The sequence below is a fragment of the Penicillium angulare genome, assembly GCF_028827245.1.
Source record: "Penicillium angulare strain IBT 27051 chromosome Unknown utg000009l_segment0_segment0, whole genome shotgun sequence".
Classification (NCBI taxonomy): Eukaryota; Fungi; Ascomycota; class Eurotiomycetes; order Eurotiales; family Aspergillaceae; genus Penicillium; species Penicillium angulare.
Window position 1 is genome coordinate 613,006 of NW_026623168.1, and position 24,009 is coordinate 637,014.

The 24,009-nt window shown below is 46.3% G+C and overlaps 10 protein-coding genes across 10 annotated transcripts; 5 read left to right on the forward strand and 5 right to left on the reverse strand.

Moving 5' to 3' along the window:
• Window positions 1-89: 89 nt before the first annotated feature.
• Window positions 90-2,017, forward strand: N7478_011786 (uncharacterized protein; the record flags this gene model as incomplete). The annotated part of the gene is made up of 6 exons (XM_056928000.1): window positions 90-859; window positions 1,006-1,156; window positions 1,218-1,340; window positions 1,414-1,500; window positions 1,559-1,642; window positions 1,703-2,017. The coding sequence occupies 6 exons, from the start codon at window positions 90-92 to the stop codon at window positions 2,015-2,017; spliced, it is 1,530 nt and encodes a 509-aa protein (XP_056773727.1).
• Window positions 2,018-2,688: 671 nt separating this feature from the next.
• On the reverse strand, window positions 2,689-4,722 carry N7478_011787 (uncharacterized protein; the record flags this gene model as incomplete). Its single annotated transcript, XM_056928001.1, has 8 exons — window positions 2,689-2,849; window positions 2,919-2,996; window positions 3,049-3,129; window positions 3,183-3,613; window positions 3,670-4,019; window positions 4,090-4,244; window positions 4,298-4,511; window positions 4,567-4,722. The coding sequence occupies 8 exons, from the start codon at window positions 4,720-4,722 to the stop codon at window positions 2,689-2,691; spliced, it is 1,626 nt and encodes a 541-aa protein (XP_056773728.1).
• A 344-nt stretch (window positions 4,723-5,066) lies between these two features.
• Window positions 5,067-5,474, forward strand: N7478_011788 (TIGR04076 family protein; the record flags this gene model as incomplete). The annotated part of the gene is made up of 2 exons (XM_056928002.1): window positions 5,067-5,223; window positions 5,278-5,474. The coding sequence occupies 2 exons, from the start codon at window positions 5,067-5,069 to the stop codon at window positions 5,472-5,474; spliced, it is 354 nt and encodes a 117-aa protein (XP_056773729.1).
• A 699-nt stretch (window positions 5,475-6,173) lies between these two features.
• N7478_011789 (beta-glucosidase) lies at window positions 6,174-8,807 on the forward strand (the record flags this gene model as incomplete). Its single annotated transcript, XM_056928003.1, has 2 exons — window positions 6,174-6,332; window positions 6,405-8,807. 2 exons carry the CDS (start codon window positions 6,174-6,176, stop codon window positions 8,805-8,807), a joined length of 2,562 nt encoding a protein of 853 aa, XP_056773730.1.
• A 325-nt stretch (window positions 8,808-9,132) lies between these two features.
• On the reverse strand, window positions 9,133-10,876 carry N7478_011790 (cytochrome P450; the record flags this gene model as incomplete). The annotated part of the gene is made up of 4 exons (XM_056928004.1): window positions 9,133-9,321; window positions 9,382-9,817; window positions 9,871-10,100; window positions 10,193-10,876. 4 exons carry the CDS (start codon window positions 10,874-10,876, stop codon window positions 9,133-9,135), a joined length of 1,539 nt encoding a protein of 512 aa, XP_056773731.1.
• A 1,053-nt stretch (window positions 10,877-11,929) lies between these two features.
• N7478_011791 (uncharacterized protein) lies at window positions 11,930-13,238 on the reverse strand (the record flags this gene model as incomplete). The annotated part of the gene is made up of 5 exons (XM_056928005.1): window positions 11,930-12,326; window positions 12,383-12,768; window positions 12,826-12,893; window positions 12,955-12,991; window positions 13,059-13,238. The coding sequence occupies 5 exons, from the start codon at window positions 13,236-13,238 to the stop codon at window positions 11,930-11,932; spliced, it is 1,068 nt and encodes a 355-aa protein (XP_056773732.1).
• Window positions 13,239-13,841: 603 nt separating this feature from the next.
• N7478_011792 (alpha/beta hydrolase) lies at window positions 13,842-15,044 on the forward strand (the record flags this gene model as incomplete). Its single annotated transcript, XM_056928006.1, has 1 exon — window positions 13,842-15,044. The coding sequence occupies one exon, from the start codon at window positions 13,842-13,844 to the stop codon at window positions 15,042-15,044; it is 1,203 nt and encodes a 400-aa protein (XP_056773733.1).
• Window positions 15,045-15,488: 444 nt separating this feature from the next.
• N7478_011793 (uncharacterized protein) lies at window positions 15,489-15,671 on the forward strand (the record flags this gene model as incomplete). Its single annotated transcript, XM_056928007.1, has 1 exon — window positions 15,489-15,671. One exon carries the CDS (start codon window positions 15,489-15,491, stop codon window positions 15,669-15,671), a length of 183 nt encoding a protein of 60 aa, XP_056773734.1.
• A 507-nt stretch (window positions 15,672-16,178) lies between these two features.
• Window positions 16,179-18,081, reverse strand: N7478_011794 (MFS general substrate transporter; the record flags this gene model as incomplete). Its single annotated transcript, XM_056928008.1, has 4 exons — window positions 16,179-17,110; window positions 17,174-17,516; window positions 17,583-17,853; window positions 17,906-18,081. 4 exons carry the CDS (start codon window positions 18,079-18,081, stop codon window positions 16,179-16,181), a joined length of 1,722 nt encoding a protein of 573 aa, XP_056773735.1.
• A 2,454-nt stretch (window positions 18,082-20,535) lies between these two features.
• N7478_011795 (glutamate--tRNA ligase GUS1) lies at window positions 20,536-22,866 on the reverse strand (the record flags this gene model as incomplete). Its single annotated transcript, XM_056928009.1, has 4 exons — window positions 20,536-22,338; window positions 22,406-22,477; window positions 22,551-22,716; window positions 22,772-22,866. 4 exons carry the CDS (start codon window positions 22,864-22,866, stop codon window positions 20,536-20,538), a joined length of 2,136 nt encoding a protein of 711 aa, XP_056773736.1.
• Between the last annotated feature and the right edge of the window lie 1,143 nt (window positions 22,867-24,009).

Genomic DNA, 24,009 nt, shown 5'->3' on the forward strand with positions numbered 1-24,009 from the left:
ATTTTACTTTGCTAGCTGCTTAATTCTATACGTTGCCAGCATAGGGTCCCCCCCAAGGAACTCCCCAGGACAACGTTTAGCTTCTCAGGATGACAGACACAAAGCCCAAAACGACGCATGTCAATATGATGGCTGATTCGCTGATTGCGAATCTTCCATTGCAGGGACTGCGCTTCGTTCTGCGTGGCATGCTCGCAAACCGACCTGATTGCACCACAACCTTCGAGGACCAAGCCCGCAGTTACACCCGCGACGTGACGCTACCTAGCGCAGAGTCTGTCCAGACATCCAAGGATGCAGTCGAGTACATCCAGAATCTTAGGAATCATGTCTGCTGTATGCTTGGGTGCGGTCTATGCTACGAGGCACTCCCTGTTCTCCAAAGCACAGTGGAGGCCATCGGCCGATTTCTAGCATTGACCGAAGGAAACCTGACAGAGAAAAGTTCACTTTCGTATCAGGTCACCCAATTGGATGGAGTCATTGTTCAGGCTGTCACGGCTGTTCAGAAATCCCTCGTCTCTTCTACGGGATCGCGGAACCTTTCTGAAAATGAGAGGAAGCTGCTTGAAAGACTACTTGATAGGCTCACGAATTGCAAGGTCGCTAGCGAAAAACAGTCGCAGCTATTTTTGTTAGATCGAGGCCTTGAAACTGTCGAGGATTTCCTCCACCCCAAAACCTTTACCCATTCTACTGGCATTATTACCCCGCCATCCACCAAGGATCTCCCTGACATCTCTGAATCATTTGCGGTGAATGGCGTCAATCTACCAAGAATATTCACTGGGCTTTGGCAACTTTCAAGCCCGGCATGGGGTTCTGCTCCCCAGTCCAAAATTATGGAGCAGTTCTCCAAGTATGTTGAAAGTGGACTCACGGCCTTCGACATGGCAGATCACTATGGGGATGCCGAAGTTATTTTTGTGAATAAACCTGAGCACCCCCCGCAAAGACTTCTTGAGCTAAGAGATCTATCTCATAGGGACGATACCGATCATATAGTACATTTTCAAAATCAATTTTCGCCGCTACTAAATACTGCGTGTTTCATCCAATGAAGGTTTCACGGGAGGCAGTTGTTGCCAACATCAATGAACGATGTCAGAGGCTCAAGTCGGACAGCGTTGATCTCCTTCAATTTCATTGGCAACATGTAGGTCATTACTCTTTCAAGGTCGATCTTACAAAACCAATGCTTATTCTTTTCTTCACAGTATGAGGACAGCTCATATATCCAGGCCTTGAAGTACATTCAAGAGGACACTCGCGTTAAGAATTTGGGACTGTGTAACTTCGATACAGAGCATATGCAAAAGGTCATTGACAGCGGGGTCAAGGTATATACTAATCAAGTTCAGGTAAAGTTTCCAAATATCTCGAGCCCTAGGTTATCGCTAAGAATATTGACAGTTTTCCCTTATCGATTCCCGCCCAACTGTTCGCATGGCGGAACTTTGTGAGCGACACGATGTAAAGCTGCTGACATATGGAACTTTAGTACGTATCCTAAGAATTTCATTCTTGATTTGACCTAGATTTTGATTCTTGGCTATAGTGTGGAGGTCTCATAGCAGAGAGATGGATTGGAAAGGACGCACCTGATCTTTATGGCGAAACAGTCACACCCAGCCAACGGAAGGTAAGCTACCCTGAGATGTTCCGGCATTGGAAAAGCATTGGATTGATTTGGAGAATCTAGTATCTCGCAATGATCAACAGCTGGGGAGGTTGGGCTTTATTCCAAGAGCTGCTGAAGACCCTTCATTCTATTGCTCAGAAGCATGGTGCTTCTCTCTCGAATGTGGCCACCAGATGGGTCTTGGACTTCCCTTACGTTGGTGCGGTCATTGTCGGTACAAGAATGGGTATCAGCCAGCAATGTGACGAGAGTCTGGCATCGCTTGGCTGGAAATTGGATGCTGATGACCAAAAGCAAATTCAAGAGATTCTCAACAGGAGCCGCGGGACTGAGATGTTTGAGAGTCTAGGTGACTGTGGTGGTGAATATAGATAGATTACTTGCCTGAAGAAGGCGCTATAGGGAAAATGGGTTGTTTTCAATGGAGTGGTTTTTCAAAGGGATTACAATTTTGGTTCCCTTTTGGACCGCGTAGCATAATTCATAGGAGTGGTTTAGACTACGCATGGCGCGAGATTTTGAGTAATTAATTTTGAAATGTTGTCTCTTTGATCGCTGGTAACCTCGACCACCTAAATATCAAGCCTTCATCTTATTTAAACATGCCTATGAAGATACTAAAGTTAATGCTGACAGAAACTATATATTGGAAGCATTCAAGTTAAGCTGACATACAGTAGGCTTCCTGAAACTTGAGTGATTCGAGCGTTCTCGCCTATTCACTACTACGACTTCACAATTTGAAGGATCTGCACAACTTGAAGTTGCTTGCCTTAAGATTAAATGAGTCTTCATAAAATGAATGTCAAATCCAAACGTTAAATATCAGTAGTTGTGTCCTAAATTTCTTGTCAGTCAAATCCTACTCTACGAAATTCACTTTCCCGGTGTTGCTGGTTCGCCTCTGTAGAAAGTGTTTTGAGCTTGATTTTGGCATATCCTTTTACGCAATTAGAGCGGTTCAAGAATTTGAATCTGGAAGACACTTCATTGATAAATACAAAGAATTATTAAATCAAAGTGACTATAGTTGATCGTTGAATCTTCTAAATTATAGACTTCCACCATGGCTGGTTGTTGGCCGATTCACCTGAATACTGCATGGCAGCCTTTTCTTCCTCAAAAGCCGCTAGCTCACTATCCAGATCCACCTCCTTCAGCGGCACAATCTTTGACTTTAGGAATAATTTGAAGAAGATATACAACACTGTTTGAAGTTAGTTGTTTATCAATTAGAGGGATCTTGGGGTGTTCTCTGATTAATGACGTCACTTACCAGCAAAGATCGCGACGTTGAGATAGCAAGTCAAGAAACCCGACGCAGTGAAATTTCCTGTCGTGAAAACATCAAAGCCTATTTATGTTACGAGCTTTCGCGATATGAATTTAGAAGAGTTAGAACTAACCGGAGAAAAAAACAATCAAGGTTACCATGACCAAAGTGGTAATAGCCGTATAAGGTTGCAATGGGCTTCTGTACGGTAGTCCTGTTGAATGTAAGTATATATTGAAATATCAGAGAATGAGAGTGGAAACTCACTCTCCCTAGAGATGTTTTGGGCGGAGAGTGCACGCCAGAATCGCAAGTACGTCGCCTCGATAACGATCCATCCAATCAGTCCGGCCACAGTTGTAATATTCACAAACCATCCGAAGACGACCGACGAAGTAGAACCAACTGACATGAATGCCAACGGCATCAGAGCGGAGCTAAGACCCACGGCATACCATGGAGTTCCGAAACGGTTGCATCGCTGGAATACTCGAGGGGCATGCCCGTCTTGGCTGAGACCGTAGAGTGTACGAGATGCCAAGAAGATACAGCTTGAACCACTACTGATGGCAGAAGTACATACGACTGCATTGATGATGTGCGGTACCCCAGATATGCCTGCACGTGTAAATGCGATCACAAATGGAGACTCAGAAGCTGTACCCGTGGAAAGAGACAAAAATTTATCGTTGAAAGGCCTAGATCGATTGATTAGAATCTGGCAAGCTTTGAGAGGAAAAGGGGCTCAGCATACACAACCAAGCCAACAATGAAAATTCCGAGGACGTAAAATAGGAAGACTCTGATGAAGGTTTTTCTGGTGGCATTTGGGATGGTCAGGCGAGGATTCTTTGTTTCGGACCCAGCAATGGCCACAACTTGAATATTTCCGTAGCTGAAAGCCGCAGTCAGGAGGATCTTCCAAAAGGCAAGAAATCTGCCTGTGGAACCCGAAGCAATATATTCGTTGAAGGCACCCGGGGTGTTCCAATAGTGAAAACCAAGGCGATGATGGTCGGGGCCGCCCCCGAGGTCAATGACAAGTCCTCCAAGGATGCAACCGATGATCAGCATAATTTTGAGACAAGCAAATACAACCTCTGACTGCGTAATATTGCCAAGATTAGCATTATTGCACCATTATCGAAGCGCGGTTGGTTTTGGGTTGACTTACTTCACCGTACAGTCGGACTCCGCAGAAGTTCAGCGCGACAATGAAGAAACCAAAGGCAGCAATCCATACGGCGACATTGACTTCAGTATTCCAAAATTGAATCAAGGTAGCGGCAGCTGTGATTTCCGTTGGTGCTGAGATGGCCATAGTATACCCTAACATTATGAGTCACTCGTAATTATCAATGCGCAAGGTTATGAGATCTGACAGAAGTTCCATCCTGTTGCAGCTCCAAGTGCTGGCTCGACAAACTTCGTTGCGTGTCTTACAAATCCACCCGTTAAGGGCATGAACGCGGTTATCTCACCAGTGGTGTAAGACACTCCAGCTGTAACAAAACCCATGACGATGTAGGCCATGAAGGCCCCAGCCGGGCCTGCAGTGGCAATGGCTTGACCAGAGCTCAAGAAGAGACCAGTTCCCTATACAATCTTAGTGTCACTCTCAGGAAACTCAATGGACCGGGGGAGCACTAACGATCATGCCAGCAATGGCGATCATGTTAATGTGTCGTGACTTCAGGTCACGCTTGACCTCCTCGAAATTGCCCTCAGTGGCATCGATGGAGTCATCGGCCCCCATGCTTTGAGTCTTGGACTCAACGTCTTTTGGAAATTCGATTGCAGAGGCCATGTTGTTCATAGCTAGCAGTCTGACCGCCGTATGCAGAGGGAAACCTTGATATAAGCAGTTTAGTAACGTTTATAAAGACTCGAATGGTTCAGCACACGAGATAGCTTATCTCCCCCTGATCCAATGTCCAATCAGAATTCCCGAAAAGCGGGGAGATTAGCGTCGAGAAGGGACGTGCAAACCGGCGTTCTACCGCCCGTTGGTTAATCACCGGCAAGAATAGAACACCGATGCTTACTTCGCATGCGCGTAGAAGATTATATAGCGCGACGTGTAAACAAACTGACATCCATCAAGCATAATAAATTCCCATTGGCGCATGATAAAATCAAATCCATTTCATTATGAGTGAGGAATTTCGATTGTATGACCTCCGCGTGGAGGTTATGTGCCCACCAGGAGAGCGAATCATGTGCGGTGCTAAAGAAGGCGACTTCTTTACTCTTCAGGGAGAGATGATGTATTTGCCCCCTGGACAAGGAATGAGTATATACAGCTTAGGTAAGGATCAACACACTGGCCTGGCGTGCGGATCGATGCTTAACAGATAACTAGGCTCTGTCTTACCTTTACTGGCAGCAAAACAACGCATGACACACAACAACGATTGGATGACAACAGATGCCTTAATTGGGTGCCCTGATCCTTATTGTCCATCAAAGCTCAAGATTGTACGAACCGGCATCAGAAGCTTTAACCATTCTGAGACTACAGTCGTTCCGTTAGACAAGCCGGCAGGTGGGGATCTCTAGGTTAGCTCACTCTGGGGCCCTGAAGAGAACCAACCACCTTCGAAGTGGTCATCTCCAACCGTTTCGAAGGCTCCACCTCCATCTTTTGCCTTAGATAGGTTGTCTATCTAAGGCTTCACATGATTTGATCTAGTGAGAATAAATTAAAGAATTCCGGAGAGGCCAGAAAAGCTCCGCGTAAAGTCGTTCAAACACAATTATGACTACGTATTTTGCTTCACTTCGTAGGCCATAGAATATAAGCGGCATCTTTCAAAGCTATCTTCAATAGTATCTACGAAGCCCACCCATATTATTACAGATATCACAGCTTGGCATTATTTGCCCAGTGCTGAGTAGAAGTTGGTCTGGCCAACATGACCAAAACAGTGTTTTCGTACATTTTGCCTCTGACATTTAAGATAAGAATTATCCAGAGCTCTGAGTAGAATAATAGATTCGGTACCTATAATAAAATATTCCAATGAGAACCAACAGGGACCCACTACTTTGATCACTAGCCTTATCTAAACAGCTCAAGGGCTTATCCCAAACGCCGACGCTAGTCTACCGGTGTTATTAACATAGAATGCCGGCTCGATGGCCCAGCTGCACGTTAAAGCTGTTGAACTGAGGTATCTTATAAGGGCTAATCGTATACTATGTCGGGAACGATTCGGAGGCTCTATTGAATGAACATCTGGGTTTCTCATTCGCAGAATGCTGGGTTTACTTGCTATTTCGTCTTTGCTCAGCTTGGCAGCTGCAGAGCAGCAGCCATGGCTGAAAAAGTCTCTCCCAACCGAAGAGAGACTCCAGTCGTTCCTTAAGCAATTAAACTTCACTGAGAAGCTATCAATGGTTCAAGGAACCCAGAATGTAAGCATCAGAAATTCCCCTCAATCAACATACACATCCGTTCAACTTACATGACGTGTGGAATTGCAACAGCTCGAGACGAACGGTTGCATTGGTTATGTGCCTGGAATCGATAGACTCAGCATGCCGGCTGTTTGCATGGGCGACGGCCCAGAGGGAGTCGGTAATAACCTCAACAATGTCACGACTTTCCCCGCGCCCGTAATGACCACCGCAGCATGGAATTTGTCGCTCGCCACTCGTTTCGGCGAGGCCCTTGCTCAGGAGCACAAGGCCAAGGGACGAAATGTGGTGCTGGCGCCAACCATAAACATCGTTCGAACCCCCCTCTGGGCCCGAGCAGCAGAATCTCTGTCCGAGGACCCCTACCTGAACAGCCTTGTAGGTGTCGCGATTACCAAGGGCATTCAGTCTCGGGAGATGATTGCATGCCCCAAGCATCTGGCAGCGTACAACCAAGATACCAACCGCTTCGGAGTGGCCCCTGGATTTGATGCCATCGATGCCATTGTGGATGAACGCACGATGCAGGAAGTGTACTTGCCAGCGTTCAAGGCGGCAGTCCAGGAAGGTCAAGCCGGCTCTGTGATGTGCTCATATAACAAGGTCAACGGTCGGCACACTTGTGAAGATCCTTGGCTGTACCAAGTTCTCAAGGGCGATTGGGGTTTTGATGGATTCGTGGTTACAGACTGGTATTTCGCTCAGCGAACCACTGTGGCGGCAGCTTTGGCCGGGTTGGACAACAGCCAGCCCGGTGGATCATTGATGGACCTGTATGGATTCCCAGAGCTCTACGGTTCAGTTCTCCAGGAGGCTGTCAATAATGGATCAGTACCCACCTCCCGAGTCGAAGATATGGTTGAGCGCCTCTGGAGACCTATGTTCGCCACTGGAGTCATTGATCGAGCCGTGGAGGGCAACGAGACTTCAATTGCCCGTACTGAGAAGCATCTAAGTCTGGCAAAGGAAATTGTTGAAGAAGGTGCCGTGCTTCTCAAGAACATTGATAAGACTTTGCCGCTGCATGGAGATCAATACCACTCCTTGGCTATATTCGGAGGCAACGCAGACGATCAAGCATTGGTCACTGAGCTGCACGGTGGATTTGTACTTGATACCTCAATGAAGGTGAAGAAGCCTCTCACTTATATAACAGAGCGAGCAGCTCAAGAGAACGTCTCGGTCAGCTACCTGAAAGCGTTCCCAGGTACCCAGACCTTTGATCAGGTTTCTACCTCAATGTTTGGACCTGATGGTTTAAACGTCACATACTGGACGACTACCGATTGGACAGGACCCGTGAACCAGACTACGACAGCTGGGAACATCACCGTCGGAGATTATCCCAAGAACATGGCCAGTGTTTGGCCGGATGTCTACTCCTCTCGGTACGCTGGCCACTTCTACCCCAACGAGACGGGCCTGTATTATTTTTCCGTGTATGGAAATGGATTGGGTAATCTCTATATTGATGGCGACTTGGTTACGAGCTTGAATGGAAGCAACTTTAACATGGTGGCCCAAGGAGTGGTGAAGCTTACCGCAGGAAAGGCTGTGACTCTACGACTTGACTATTCCATGGGCTTCTCGGTTGACAATGGCATCTACGGAGTGACTCTAGGCATGGACATTGAGAAAGACTTCAACCACGATGGTTTGGCCAAGGTTGCCAAGCAAGCGGATTTGAGCATTGTTTTTGTGAATGATGAGGTTACGGAGGGCCTTGACAGTAACAACGCTTTACAGCTACCCACCAACCAGGACGAGCTTATCTCAAAGATTGCCAAGCACAGCAAGCGCACGGTAGTTGTTGTCAGCACCAACAGTGCCATTCTGATGCCTTGGTTGGACGAAGTTGATGCTGTCGTCGAGACTTTCTACCCTGGCCAAGAAATCGGACCTGCGATCGCACGCCTTCTCTTCGGTGATGTGAACTTCTCTGGAAAACTTCCTATTACATTCCCCAAGGCTCTTGCAGATACCCCGACCGCGGAGATTGAACGTTACCCAGGAGTCAACCTGAAGGCTAACTATTCCGAGGGTCTCTTTGTTGGCTACCGCTGGTTCGATGAAAACTCCGTGAAGCCTTTGTTCCCCTTCGGATTCGGATTGTCGTATACTGAGTTTGAGCTGTCAAAGATGACAGTCAAAGTTGGTGGAAAGAATGAGAAATTTATTGAGATCAAGGCCGAAGTCCACAATACAGGGAATACCTTTGGACAGGAAGTTGTCCAACTATACGTGCAGTTCCCCGAAGAATGCCAGGAACCACCTAGACTTCTGAAGGGATTCCAAAAGGTTGCCATCGACTCGAAACGCAAGTCAAAGGTCGAATTTACTTTGGGCGTTGATGATTTATCCATCTGGACCACTGCTTCTAAGAAATGGAAATTCGTGCCTGGTCAATACTCGTTCTTTGTGGGAACATCTTCTAGGGACCTTCCCCTGAAGGAATCTGTCCATCTGGAATAGAATTGCTATAGTTGACACTTTTGATGTCATCTAAGTAAGTCTACTAATAGGCCAGAATTTTCTACTTATAATATTTGATCACATCGTTCATTATCAAATGAGGATAGTAGGAAATGATGTGGGAATGGCCATTCGGTTTTAGGTGGGATGACGAATTTCTTTTTTGAGCAAGCGGGGCTTTAAGGCAGCATAGTGAATTTCATTTTATTGACCGCGCTTGGCCAGCGAATCAATATCAATTTTGGAAGAATCTATGGTATACGATATCTATCACCGTCTTTGGACTGTCACTTCAACCCCCTTTGTATAAGTGAAAAATGCATTCTTAAGGGTCCACTCCTTTTGTGGACTCTGAAGTGAAAACTAATGGTTGAATAAGGATTAGCCGCTTGCCCAAGGTATACTCAGCAACATAATGACGTACCTTGAATCTGACCAAGAGCTCAGGGACAACTTTATACATCTCAAGATATGAGATGTTCCGCCCGATACAAACTCGCGAACCTCCGCCAAACTAGCACGCCAGATGTCAGTGCCTTGAAATACCTCTAATGAAATTTTCGAGAATACTCACAGCAAATAATGTTCTGTCCATTTCTTTTCTTTTCTCCTCGCTCGCTTCGACCCATCGTCCTGGTCTCCACGATGCGGCATCTTCTCCATAGACACCTTGGTCCATCTGTACGACCCAAGCACTAACTCCAAGAACAGTTCCACCCTGAAAGAATTTCCCACCAAGCTCCATGCCCTCAGCAGGGGCTACACGCTCAAGTGGGATGCCAATTGCTGGGGTCATCCTCAGCGCCTCCTTGATGCAAGCGTCAAGATAGGGGAGTCTGTGGGCAATATCCCAAGGCACGGGAGAGGGCAGATTTGCTTGATCCAATTCCTCCAGTATGAGAGCCATTGACTCAGGGTCTCTCAAGAGATGGTAGAAAACGGAAGTAAGCGTAATTGCGGTAGAGTCTGATCCGGCCTGCACATTTTGTTGACACCAAGATATGATCCAACTGTGAAATTGTAAGTAATATAGACAACCACTATGGAGACAGGAGTATCTCACAAGTCAGGAATATCAGGATTAGCGTCTTTAATGTCTAAGAAGCGAGCTAGAAAGTCTCGGTTTGAATCGATTTTCTCTGGATTGTCCTGGCGCTGCTTTTTGCGCTCGGCGATTCGGTCAAGGGCAAATTTGAGGACGGGGGAAACAGTTGGACTGGAAATGAGGCTCTTCAGATAGCTTGTGATTGGGTTCTTGTGCAGGACACTGTCAAGCCAAGGCATCTGTCCAACCTATTTATGAAAAACGTACTCATCAGTCTATTGTGATTTCGGGAATTTAACGGATTCAAACGGCTCTTGGACTTTTCTCGGGGAATACCTACCACGGCAACGTAGGAGAAGCGGTCCTCAATTTGCTTCAAAATTCCATTCACATCCTCTCCCTGCTCCAGGAATCCGAGTCTTTTCCCAAATGTAATTTCCATTATCACATCGGTCGCAAACCAATGTAACCATGTTCCCAAATCGAATGATTTTCCAGTATCGGCCAGGCCTTCCAGCTTCTCAAAGAAAAGAGATTCGGTACTCTCAACGAGCGGCTCGTAGGTTCTCAGGTTGGTCATGGCATAGACCTGCGCAATGGGTCGTTTCATGGTCTCATGGAATGATTCATCCAGGGTGGAGAAGATGGTGGGCACGACCTTTCCGTTCGCAACATTTCCCATCACTGGATAAAAGTTCGACTTGGGGTGTCTTGTCCGGGTGCTGTAGAGAGTAGATATAGCGGATGGGTCGCTAACAGAAACCATGTTTGGCCCAAGGCGTACGAAGTGTCCATGGCGTTTGTGAAGTTCCAGATGATGCTCCTGAACGGATTCCGTTCGAACCAGAAAAAGACGATGCAAGTCAGTGAACTTGGCAAGGAATGGACCTGGAATTCCGCGAAGATCCGAGCGAAGGAGAGGATGGAGGATGAAATTGTAGACCAAGTAAAGTATGAGCGGGATGCCAAGTGTCACGTATAGACGAAGGGATTCCCCTCCTGCATTGGCTGGTGTTTTGTCCATTCTCTTACAGCTCTGCAGTTGGAATGGTGCAGAAGCGGGGTTCAATGAGTAGGTGGGCTTAATTTACACAGCTCTGGAGAAAGGTCAACTTTAATGCTTGGATCATACCAATGACATTAGCTTCATTACATCTCTATGCTTGGGGCATTGCCTATTGGCTGGAGACAAGCACATTGTACTCCCGCGTCTTCAGTGTCATAAATCAGAAAAATTTAGCGGCTTGGTGAATTGGACCTCGGATACTTGCCCCTAACTGGGATCGTTAATTCCTGAATCCTGGAAGGATCCTCGCAGGATCTTAGCCAAAAGATCGGTGGATTTCAAATTTCGCGAGGCTCCACTTGTCAAGGCTCGGCTCACGCCGTCCCATTCTTGGAGAGAGCCAGTGGCTTATTTCACTGAGCTTCTATAGGAAGCTTGATGTTTGTTTAAAAAGAATTAAGTTCTTGAATAAATCTAAATATCGCCAATTTAAGGTTGTCATACGGAGATTTCTTTTCGTCGGATTCGCTCATGAACCCTGAGAATTGATTTTCATCTGATCCTATAGAAAGCGGGGATTTTCTTTACAAATGTGCACACACGGAATCTCGCCGATCGTATGCGCTCAGTTCAATTGTAATCAGAAACGGTTGATCGATGCGACGAGGAGAACTCCGTTCTAATGTGGAAGAGTCGAGGCCCGTGGCCGCAAAAAAATTGATACTGGCCCGCAATTAGGGGCATGCAGGATTGAGCTCCCTGGTGTTCAGTCACTTGAAAAGAATTTCCTTCTCCTTATTTTTGCATTTCTCGTGCCGAAAGCGTTACGACACTCGCCGGGGAAGAAGATCCGGTATTCCCTTCGCTTGTCAAATGTCACCCTGACTAAATTCCATTGTGGGTCGAAATCCTGATATTTCCGATTGGACTACCCGCACGACGGCGTACACTTAAGCGGGTCTTCATGCATGACTCTTCGGGGATGTTGCCTGCAACGGCAAAGATAGATTTGGGGGCCATAATATAGCGTAGTAGTAGAAAAAACAATTACAAAGTCGTATACTTCTGAGATCAAGCATGCTCGTGCTCGTCCAATTTGGTCGAGAACCTGAACTCTTGACGGACCATAATTGCGTGATTTGGATCTTGTTTAGATCCTAATGGCGCCGATGAATCTGAGGACCCGCCACGGATATCATTTTGAGGAGCTAGTCCTTCTCCTGGGCCAAAATTTGCGCGATCACTCAGAGGATAAAATTCGTTGGACTTCTGGTGGCTGCTATTGCCAAATGCTGTCGGAAAGAAATGACGCAAAAGTGGACGGAGGGTTGGCAGACATGCAGATATGATACCACAGGATGGTTCTATAGAGCTCCATATGAAGCCACGACCGAAGTTCCATGTGATATCTTCATTTTTGTTCATGAGGTAGACTGCATAGCAGCGTAAAGCACCCGCAACACACGTGCTAGTAATATTGATGGTTAGTGACATGGAGACCGCGTATTGGAGGGAGGAACATACAAGAATCCAAGACCGAAGATAGCAGAGACGGCAATTTTCTGACTGGTCGGCATTTGAAGCTTCCAAACTTGATAGAAAGGTGTGACCAAGATGATGAAGTCTGTAATAGCCTCTGCAATACCATTTCCCATGAAATAATCTTCCACGGCGATGCACTTTCCCTTGGCATCGGAGTCCCCATACTGTTTCCAGAAGTAGGCATATGGAAAGCACTGGACGAAGTTGACCACCATCACTCCGATAAACCACCCTAAGGCGAGAAAGGAACAGGCGTAAAGTGCATAACTGAACCTATGGACGGGAAAGATGCGACGGTAAAACATGAGGACTGACATTTTGATCGCTGGAATGGTAGAGCTGTAGACAAACTCCATAACAAAGACCAGCTGGGGATATTGGTGAGTGACAGATCAGTCGCGGGTGTTATGAAACGTTGCACCAACCTTGAACATCATCTCCAGGTTAACCTCTGGATTCCATACATGCAAACCCATGCCTCCAAGTTTAGCAACTGCCACGACGATTTATGTAAGCCAAATGTGTTCGAGATTTGGGGCTGAGAGTGGCCATACTTAGGACATTGATAACGCAGTTCCCTGTGTTGAGAACCTAGTATGAAGAGTCAGTCACTTTGACAATCAAGTGTGAAGGTCCTCACGATTTCAGATCTTCTCACCAAAGCCAAAACTATCAGATAGTCATCCCAGTCAAGGGTTGCCTTTGAAACTGTTCTCGCGCATAATCGAAGCCCCACAGCTATAATTGCAAGTATAGCTGGAGCGACCACAGAAGCAATCACCTTTGCTCTATGGTCCTCATAAATATCAAGACCATCGGGCGCATCGGTCAACTGCATATCTCAAGAAGCTCTACTGTGCTGACAGTTTGAGTTTGAAGACTAATTCTCCGAGTCAAAGTGATCTGATTTCATCTAAGAAATCTTAGAGTCGTCAACTGTCTAGCGCAGGGGTTGGGGAAGCTAAGTAAAAATCCATTTCAAAAGACGGCATACGAGATCGTCAAGTTGCCACATCTCCAACAGCTAAACCTGGTAAGAAATTTGACCGCACGCATGGGACGCATCCTGCTGTTACTTATTTTCTATTAGCGCTGAAAAGTGCGATCCTTCGTGGCAAGTGGGTTTTATCACTTCTGACTATTGGTAATTTCTTTTATTATGCGACGCTCTTGACCCACATGGCCCGAGCCTATAAAAACAGTACCACAACCGTGCCAGATGCTCCGCATTAGACAGGGATTCTCGCAATTGTTTGTTTTTGAGATTGCCTACTGACCAGTCGCATCCAGCAATAACTAAGTACAGAGTCTTTTTGGGACATTTAGTCAGCTCCTGGTAAGTTTAGTTTCCTTGTTATTTGAAACAAAACCCGCCTTCTCGAGTGGTCGACGGCACTGAGAAGCACTCTTCGGTGGTCCCCTATAGACTACCGATTCAGGCATGAATTTTCGTTTCATTTCTTTATGCCTCACATCAATATTTTTAACTCTTCCCATCGTTGCTGGTGCTTCCAGTTGCACCGACTTCACGCTTACAGTTGACGCGTCCACGCATACCCACGGACTCGGTTTACCCAACTTTTTACCTCGATACCCCAACTTCGTCAACGGCCTTTTCAATGAAGCGTTCAGTTTTATCGGTCGTGTATGGCCTTTTACTGTAGTAGAGGGATCATACAGCATAAGTGCGACACTTTGCGAGCCCGAAAAATACAACAACGCAAATGCCATTCAAATTTTGTCCCACGGCGCTACTTATAACAAATTTTATTGGTCTGGAATCGGTTTACCGGAGGAGCAAGCGAAGCGATATGACTGGACTCGAGTTGCCACAAGTGAAGGTTATGCGACTCTTGCGATCGATCGCCTAGGCGCGGGAAACTCGAGCCATTCCAGCCCCCTCCTCGAATCCCATGTCAACCTCGAGGCTGAGATTTTCCACCAAATAGTGTTGAAGCTCCGAAGAGGAGAAATTGGCCGCAAAAGATTTTCAACCATTGTTTATGTCGGTCACTCTCTTGGGTCTCTCATTGGGGTCAGATCGACACAGTTATACCCCCAAGATTATGATGCTCTCGTCTTGACGGGTTGGAGCGCCAATTTCATGGTGGGCATACCAAAGATTATCGCAGCTGGTCTTCGGTCAGCTCGGTATGTAATTCCCGATCGATTTGGAGACCGAAGCCTCTTCTGGGTTGCTCTCAGCCTTCCTGAATACATTCGAAAGGCCTTCTATGGGCTCAGCGGATCTTTTGATCCAGAAGTCGTCGAGTGGGACTTTAACCACCGAGACGTTTGCGCAGGAGGCGAGCTAGTCAGCATGATGACCGGACTCACTGAAACGGCTTACACAGGTCCTACCCACCTCATCATTGGTGAGGCTGATTCGATATTTTGTGGTTGGAGTGGAAAATGTAGCCGAGGGCCTGATAGTCCACCTGGGAATGCACGACGACTCTTTCCCAAAGCTCAAAGCTTTACTTACGACATCATTCCTGACTTGGGTCACTGCTTGAATCTACATTATGATGCCGATAAAGCATTTTTGTCCGCTCATGAATTTCTCCGTCGCAGTGTTGAACGCAAAGACGGCCAGTCTGGTCAATGTTCCACCTTTGATTCGATCGCTCTATGTCAGTTGTGATATTCACAATCGTCATTTGCTCGTTTCAGATAACATACATGCCATAATCAGAATATGTTTTTCCTACCCTAAGATTAATACTGACTTGAAATCTACGGGGGAATTCGTGGTGAATATTAGTAGGTCATCAGCTTGGACAGAACTTCGCGGTTGAATTTCGCTTGACGACGGAAACATTCTTCTACAGGTGAAGAAGCATCGCATCTTTGGACTGAGTGTCATGCCAGGACTTTGAAAAGTTGACGGACATCACTGCTGATGAAAATAAAATTCAGAGTAACTAGTGTATTCTTGTTGGCCGAGTCAGCACAATACACAGTCAGCTAGACAATCTTGTGCCTTGTTTCCGAGGCACCAACAAGACCCTGTTTAGTGCAATGAGTTTGTATGCGCCGATAGTACGGATATTAATGACATATCTTTCATTATTCCCAAACATAATTAATGGTGAAAAATCGGGCATTCATCGCTTCATTCAACCCAATGTCCAAAGTTTCAGTACCCATTCGACCGCCATTCTCCTCTATCGTTGAAGTCGTTGGTGCTCAGCTCTCCACTTTCGCAGCCAATTTTGGGCTCATGCGCTCAACATCGATCAAAGAGCAGTTGCCCAGTGCCGAATTCTAGTTAAACCTTGTGATCATCATGGCCGACACGGCTACCGGGGATCCTCAACGAACGATAACCCACAGTCATTTATGTTCATCCCAAGCCACCCAAAAGACATACACCTGTATTACGCAGTCTTGTGAGGCTAAACCGCGACCCAAACCGCACCAGAGACAAGAAGCCCGCTTCATATAGGTACAGCTGGGATAAAACATACTACCACAACAAATACTAGTATAGATCTCTCAAATTTGGGACGCCCGCTTTTTATAAATATTTGAATTACAAAATCCGCCAGTCCGCGAAACTCAATTTTCGAGGCTTCCAGTCCAAGAATACCAATTCCCACGATGCCCAGTCTATCTCGAGCTGTTCGCACATCCTCCCTTCTCCTCCTTTGTTTACTCTACCATTCCCTTAATAAATCGTTTCTTTGATTTGATTATCCATATATTCTCTTGTCGCGCGTTTTCGAATTGGCTGTATAGAACGTGCTTGTATAGTACACCAATGCAGTATCTTCAACTAGAACAAGACTTGTGCAACATCCTTGTTATCATTGACCTTAATGTTCCTCATCATCAGAACCCAACCAATAGACAAAGCCATGATAGCCGTACCGACGATAGTCATGTTCCGCTGAGTAGAAGCATACGCATCTTGGATCGCGGTACGAGTCGCAGACCCAACAGGGTAGCTCAGCTGCACATCGAGAGACTCATAGATAGTCTCCCACTGATCCTTTGTTTCAGCTGGCAGGTATTCCCGAAGCTTAACCGGAAGAGTATTGGTCCACAGAGCACCTGAGACACTGCTACCAATAGCACCGCCAATGTTTCCAAATGTGCTCAGCAGAGCCAACATAGCGGCATAATTCTCATGATCAGCGCTTGCAAGAACAGCGACCTGTTCGATAAGAATCATCGTTCCGCCACCAACAGCGAGGAAGATCTGAGTCATGCACATGTACCCAAGGCTGTATCCGGGGTTGCGGAAGTGAATCATTAGACCGCTACCAAGGAGGTAGAGTGGGACGGCACACATCAAAATCCACTTGAATCGGCCCGTCCATCGTATGAGGAAACCACATCCAATTAACCAGACAGGGTCCATGAGATCAAATATGGCGCTAATGTAACCAGCTTGGGTCAGAGTGGTATCGAAAACTACCTGCAGGAAGGAGGTATAGTAGCTGACCCAGCAATAATAGGAAATCTGATATGTGACGTCAAGTAAACATGCACCGATCACAGTACGGTTACAGATTAAGTGCCAGGGAATGAATGGTTTCGGTGAGCCCCATTTCTCGTATACGGCGAATCCGATGAGGACGACAAATCCGACGACGAGCAGAGCAATGATCTTGGGGGACTTCCATTCTCCTTTAGTGTTTCCGGCAACATTAAATGCAGTTAGAAACATGATCAATCCACCGGTCATAAGTAAGATACCAACGACTAAACAAGGTAGAAAATTGTCTTAGTTTCTTCGACGGCAATGAGGGTTGAGGGTAGGCTTACCATCAAATTCAATAATATAAAACCACATGCTTTGAGACCAAGTTCTTCCACTCTTCGCCTTGTATTGAAGACGTCCCTCCCTGTCTGCTTTTCTTTTGGCAAGTTCCCAAGTCACGACCAGCGGGGCTGCCACAATCGGAAGGATAATAACAATTAGCCCGTAAGCCCATCGCCAGTTTGACTCATGGAACTGATTTGCAAGTGATGGGCTGGAGAACGCAGTTATAATTGACGGGGATGATGTAAAAGCATAGGCAAGACCTCGGTCGCGAAGGGTTGAGGTATCCGAAGTAATGACATCGACGGCGAAAATAAGACCTGTAAGGCCGACCGTGTAGAATGCCTATCAACTTGTCAGTAGTTTGATTTTCGGATAATTGGACGACAAAATAAAGTATATAGAACCTACCTGTGCAGCACAATAGGTCGCGATATTCTTGCAACAGGCCATCATAATGAGACCCATAATGGCAATTAGAACCATGATACACATACCCAAAGCACGATCCCATAAGTTCAACACCTTGGCGATCGGCATCAAACATGCAGCAGACATAACGCTAGTGATGACAGTGATCACAGTCAGCAAAGAATGCGACTGGAAGTCACTGGTGATGTATGCCGATAGGTTGGTGGTCAAACTACTATTCAAGTTGTTGATGAAATACAACAGCCACATACTACACAGGTCAGTGCAAAGCCATAGATTCAGTATCTTTTTGTGTGCCTTACCAAGCATAACACACCCAGAGTGACCTCTTAGACCAACTCTTGGTGACTGCATCAGCTACCCGAACACCATCTTGTTCGCTTTGAATATTCGGAGATGCATTGTGAGAGTCAGGATCACTCGTGATGACATTTTCATTATCATCAGTGATGACTTGTCCTTTATCAGGGGTCGACATGATGGTTCAAGTTGAGGATGGAAAAGATCGCGGGTGTAACGTAAATGCGGATGTCGGACGCAATTTAAGTCTCGGAGCTGGAGACAAGCTCTTGGCTTTCCACCAGATCCACCGAAATGTCTTGGAAATGCAAGATGAAAATTTGCTTCGAAACGTAAAAGTTAAGGAGACCCTTTTTGACTTAGCGATTGCATTTTCCCTCAGATTTACTGTCCTTGTATCCCGTCATATTGGTGGACTGCTCTTTATTCGTTTCCCCATATTCAGAAGTTGTATAGTCCCTGGTAATACCTCGGATCTTTACACCCTTAATGCCTCGTTCAGGCAATGATTGGCAAGGGCTTTTTATTAATGGGTCTGGCTACTAATGGACGATAGCTACCTCTCACCACTGCTGCTTTCCGCGAGGAGTCTACTATTTCGCTCAGTGGCATGATTGAAACTTAATATACAATCTGATAACAGCCTCAGGCTGCCTAGGTGGCGGACCCCACTCAGCTATTACACTCGTACCACGCCCAGTCTTATTTTACTCAAAGGAAGCCAATGACAGCGTGGGAGCTGCATTCTCTTTAAATTGAGCTTGAAATATCGAAATTGTGGACTCACCTGGGGACTATAAACCGTTGGTCAGGGAGAGAGATCCATAGAAATAGTCGAGATCTCGGACGAAAACGTCTTCATCGGATCCCGCGGGTTTTATCAATCAGTTGACTTCGGGCATCTTAGTGATAGTTCAAGATGAGCTCCACATCAATTTCTTAAACCGGATTTTCATCCCAGACGGGACAAAATTGGTGCCTAAATTATTCTTGGCCAAATAATGATAGAGTTCGCCAAGTGAGCTGCCAAGTGAGCCATGTTCTCCATAGATTGATAATGAACGACCCACTCTTCTTGGTCCACGGCGCCCGAAGCGAAAATACCGCGAAAGGTTGCATCGAGTCTCGTATTTGCAGGTAGTGAAGACAAGTCTAAGCAAATACAGTGTTTCCATCCATCTGTATGTCTCTATGTCCTCGGGACTACACGGCGCACGATTCCCAACATTATTTTTTCCCTCTGTGCCTACTCTACCCTGTACTCTTGTATATAGGAACTTCGGGGGAAAGAACGATCATCATCTGTCAAACCGTAAATACGAGAGAAGATCTGATCGCAGCTTCCCAAATCCCAGATTATACGTGAATCGCCAATAGTCAATCGTCAATCGCGGCGGCTTAAGGATGTTCATGGTGTCCCGAAAATTTGACATTCTTATTCTACTTGATAGACTTGTTGTGATAGGAGAGATGAGATCTAGGTAGATCCAGCTCGACTAGTATCTAATTAATAGAGACTTTTTTATGGGACCAAAAGGATAAGCAGAAGAAGATGGAGCAGAGCGTGCTCTCTGAGGTTGTATGTAGTACCTTTTTGTAGGATCTCGTAGACATGCTCAGTGTTGGGATTGAACCCGCGTCAAGGTTTCTTTGGTAGTGACGTCACTACCGCTAGGCTACCTCAGCTTATCTTTCCTTATCATTTTCGGTTTAACTATTTATCCGCGCCGGTATTATTGCTGTCGTACTAATATAGGACTAATACTAAGCCAGTTCCATACTAGTGTAGGGCTTATACTCAGCGAGTATTACACAAATACGGTACTAATACGACACCACTATAGATCAGACTAATATTAGCCCAATATAGATCTATAGATATCTGTATCTCCTGGGAATTAGAATAAGCACATGCGAAGATAATATAAATCTGTACATTTAAGCCGGAGTCTTCGGGCTCTGCCAAGAGTGGTCTCTCAAGAGCAGAGTCTAACATCGCGCCTACTCATGGCTTTGCTGATTTTTTTATAAATCAAGTAAGTCAAGGCCAACGTCTAGCCGCGAGTGTGGACTGTCGTCTTGGCCATCTGTGAGACTACATTGAAGTTCTGCATGACATGCATGAAATAAAGTCAAACAAAAAACTATTAACATCAATCAAATGAATGAACACATCTTCCATGAAATTGAGAGCGCTTTTCGGACTAGTTGGAATATGCCTCAATCTTTTGTCTTACTAATGAGGCCCCTGAAACTATCACCGACATTGACCTTTACTCTGCCAAGATGACTGGCTTAATTGAAAGCGATTAAACAAAAGATGATATGAATACAAGAGTTGATTATGAGATCGTTTCTCATTATTTGTAAAATGATACACTCTTCTCATGTGCGCTTTGGCCTTTGACTATTAGTATCTTCAAAGCTACAACTATATATTGAAAACAAGATGGTAAATATCAGCAGTCAATACAGGCAAGTCATGAATATTCTTACACATCGCATTTCATTCAAATTTCTCGTAATATATACTATTGGGGCGTAGCGAAATTTTGGAGTAGCTATATTTTCATATGGTGTTCAGCATATACTGATTTGTCGACAAAAACTGACGAAATTCCAGTGTTGGTGCTTATTTCTTGTCCTTTCCGGTAGGAATGTTGAAGAAGACACCTGGCACGCCAGGGGCGGGAACGCGGTCCACACGGTAGAATCCCTTGCGGTCGAACTGCAAGATATCGCCGACATTCACAGCAGAGATGTTACCATCAGCCAAGGCACTAACACGGAACTCGGTGTTGAAGTTGAGAATATCCTCAAGGACATCATCCTCGCTCAAGGAGTCCTTCTTAAGAAGATGATCGAAATCGACCAGCTCCACAGGAACCAACTCCTGGCCCTCAGTGGCTAACCAGGTAACCTTCTTCTCTGTCTTCTTCACATCACCCTCGAGGTGCAACTCAAGCTCCAAGCCGGTAACCTTGTCACCCTCAGTAGAGATATTGCGCACGATGGCGTTACCCCAATTCATAAGGGTAATCTCCTCATCCTGCTTGAAGGTCTTGACATCGACCTGCTCGAGGAGGACGGTGGAAGAGAAAGCGACAGTCTTCTCACCAACGGCAGGGTTCTTGGCGTGTTTCTGGCGCTTCTCGGTGTATGGAGCAGGGGCATTGGTAATGACAGCCTTCACATTACCCTCGCTCTCAATGGCAGTGTGGCGGGGAGCGACCGGGTCAATGTACTTCTTGTTGGTGGCCCAGAGTGCGCCCCACTCGAAGAGGGTGATGTTCTTGGATGGACCCTGCTTCAGAATGAATTCTCGGAGAGCAGGGATGGTCATACCGCGACGGCGGACACCGCGGATGGTGGGGAAACGAGGGTCATCCCATCCCCAAACAATGCCACTCTCCACAAGCTTTGTGAGCTTACGCTTGGAGAGGAGGGTACGAACGAAGTTCATACGAGCAAAGTCCCAGACCTGAACGGTACGGAGGTTCAGGGTATCCAGCATCCATTGATATTGCGGGTTGCGATCGCGGTACTCGATGGTTCGCAGAGCATGGGTGACACCCTCCATAGAATCCACAATAGGGCAGGCAAAGTCATAGGTAGGGTAGATAGCCCAGGCAGTGCCTGTGCGATGGTGAGGAGCAGGGTTGCAACGGTAGATCACAGGGTCACGCATGGCCTTGTTCTTGTCGTCAAAAGAGATCTTTGCACGGATACACCACTTAGAGCCCTCGGGAGAACCAGTCTTCATCTCCTCGAGGCGGGCCAGTGTATCTTCGGGGCTCATCTCACGACGGCCGCTAGGCAATCCATCCCAGCGCTGCTTTTGCATAGTCTCCTTGTCGGTATCATCGGCATATGCGTTTCCAGACTTGATAATCTGGATACAGTAATCATAAAGCTCCTTGAAGTAGTCACTGGTGAAGCTGACCTTGTTGGGCTGGATACCCATCAAGGCAAGGTCCTCCACAATGGCATCTTGAAACTCTTGCTTCTCGTTCGATGGGTTGGTATCATCGAAACGCAGGAGCAAAGTACCATTGTACTTCTCATGGGCAAAGTAGTCATTCAGAAGAGCAGCCTTCGCGTGTCCGATGTGAAGGTATCCAGAAGGCTCAGGAGGGAATCTGGTCACGACACCCTTGTCGGTATTCTTCAGGGAAATGTCGTAGCTGGCTCCACTCTTGGACTTGGCGGCAGTCTTCTCGCGTGCAGCAGCGTTCAGAGAGTCGACAGCGGAAGCGGCCCATGGGCACAATTCCTCAAGAAACTTGTACCAACGAGTCAAATTCACCATCACACCTCGCTTGAGGGCGGCAGCTGCGACTCGGTTTCCGCGGAGAGCACCCCATAGCACAATATCGGGTGTGGATAGAGAGTATCCGGAAACGAAGGATCGGAGGAGAAGGTGGGTGTCAAGGGCCTATGGGGAACAGTTAGACCAGTCTATTCATGCGTCATAATCTAGATCATGATTTGTCTTATCGTACCTGGAGATCGGGGTCCAGGGCCTTGAAGTCCAGAGTGAAGAAAGAGCCAAGCTTGTTGACCCATTCATTCTCCTATAAACACATATTTTGTTAAAATTTGGGAACTCAATGACTCATGCGACAATAGGGGCAGCTCAGCACTTACAGTCTTAGCATCCTTGCCAACAAGGAAGGGGAACTGCGCACATAGCTCCTGGATGATAGGAATAGTGCCGTGGACAGTCTTATCGCCAGCTTGGAATTCAATCACGGATTTCTCGCCTTCGGTCAGAACAGCGGTATCCTTGTAGGAGATGTTGATGACGGGAGTTCTAGATAGAGTCAGTTGGTATTCCTCGGCGCACAAAAACTTGCTGGGCAACTAACGGGCGAGCCTCATTGATAGAAGCAGCAATGAGCACCACAGGCAGAAGCTCAGCGCCGCTGGCGCGAGTGGCCACGGAGAGCTCGAATTGAGACATGATGCGCTTTCACGTTGTGTGAAATGAACAAAGTGGGGGAGAGACAAATTTTGGCGGGGCAAGACCGATGGAGGACGGGGATAGGTTCTCCCGGTCCCGTTGAGTCATTCTAAAGAGCCGCACTAAACAACTATACATGGGCAATTGTGATTAGAACGCGGTTGCCATTCAACGAATGGAACCAGGAGGAATCTTGATTTTCACAAACTCGAGTATCGTTAGATACTTAACTATCTCCAGCTATACAAATTCAAAATAAACGATGTAAAAATCTATGCGTCAATCCGAGCAGGATTCACATATATATTCTTGTTACCAAGGGTACCCTTCTTAAATAAGTCCCACAGAAACACCATTTTCATTTTCTAATGTAAGACAAATCTTTTCTTTCCATAGCTCTGAGTTATAATTTTTTATTGTTGAGAAAGTTTGAAATATTCGTGCGACAAGATATGTCAACACGATCATGGCATATTGCTCTACAATGCCTTTAGAACCAAATTGATAGTTAAAAGTCCAAATTTGGAAATAAACTTACGCCCAGGACAGGCTCGTGGCCCTTTGTTGAATGGAAAATATCCTGGCATGTTCATGCTAAGGGTATCCCATCTGTCGGGATTAAATATCTCTGGGTCATCTCCAAAGTCTTCACCCAACCTGTGCCTGGCCCACGTTGAGTAGATAACTATAACCCCCTTTTCAATCGTTACTGGGGACTCTCTATCTCTACCACCGCCACATGGTAGCTGAGACCTCTTATTCGCAATTCGTGCATTGGCAACTAGCGCCCCGGAAATAATCTCATCGCTTTATACGGACATCGTTAGCAGCGTTTTGTTTACAGTGAAAATTGGTTGCAGTGGCTATACCTTCATATATCACCCAACGAACATACACTAAACTTCCAAGCTGTGTCCAGGTCGGAGGCCCCATTCCGATCGTTTCGATAATACTTGCCCTCAATTTGTTTGTGACATTCTCATTATCAGAAAGACAGAAAAAGATAGCTGATAGGGTTGTACCCATAGTATCGTTTGCCAGAAGAATATCCAATGTTTGTTCAGCTGACACAGCTACTTCTTCAGCTTCGGTACCTTCGAAAGAGTCTTTGGGTGTAACACTAGCAGTCGACTCTCTTCGCTT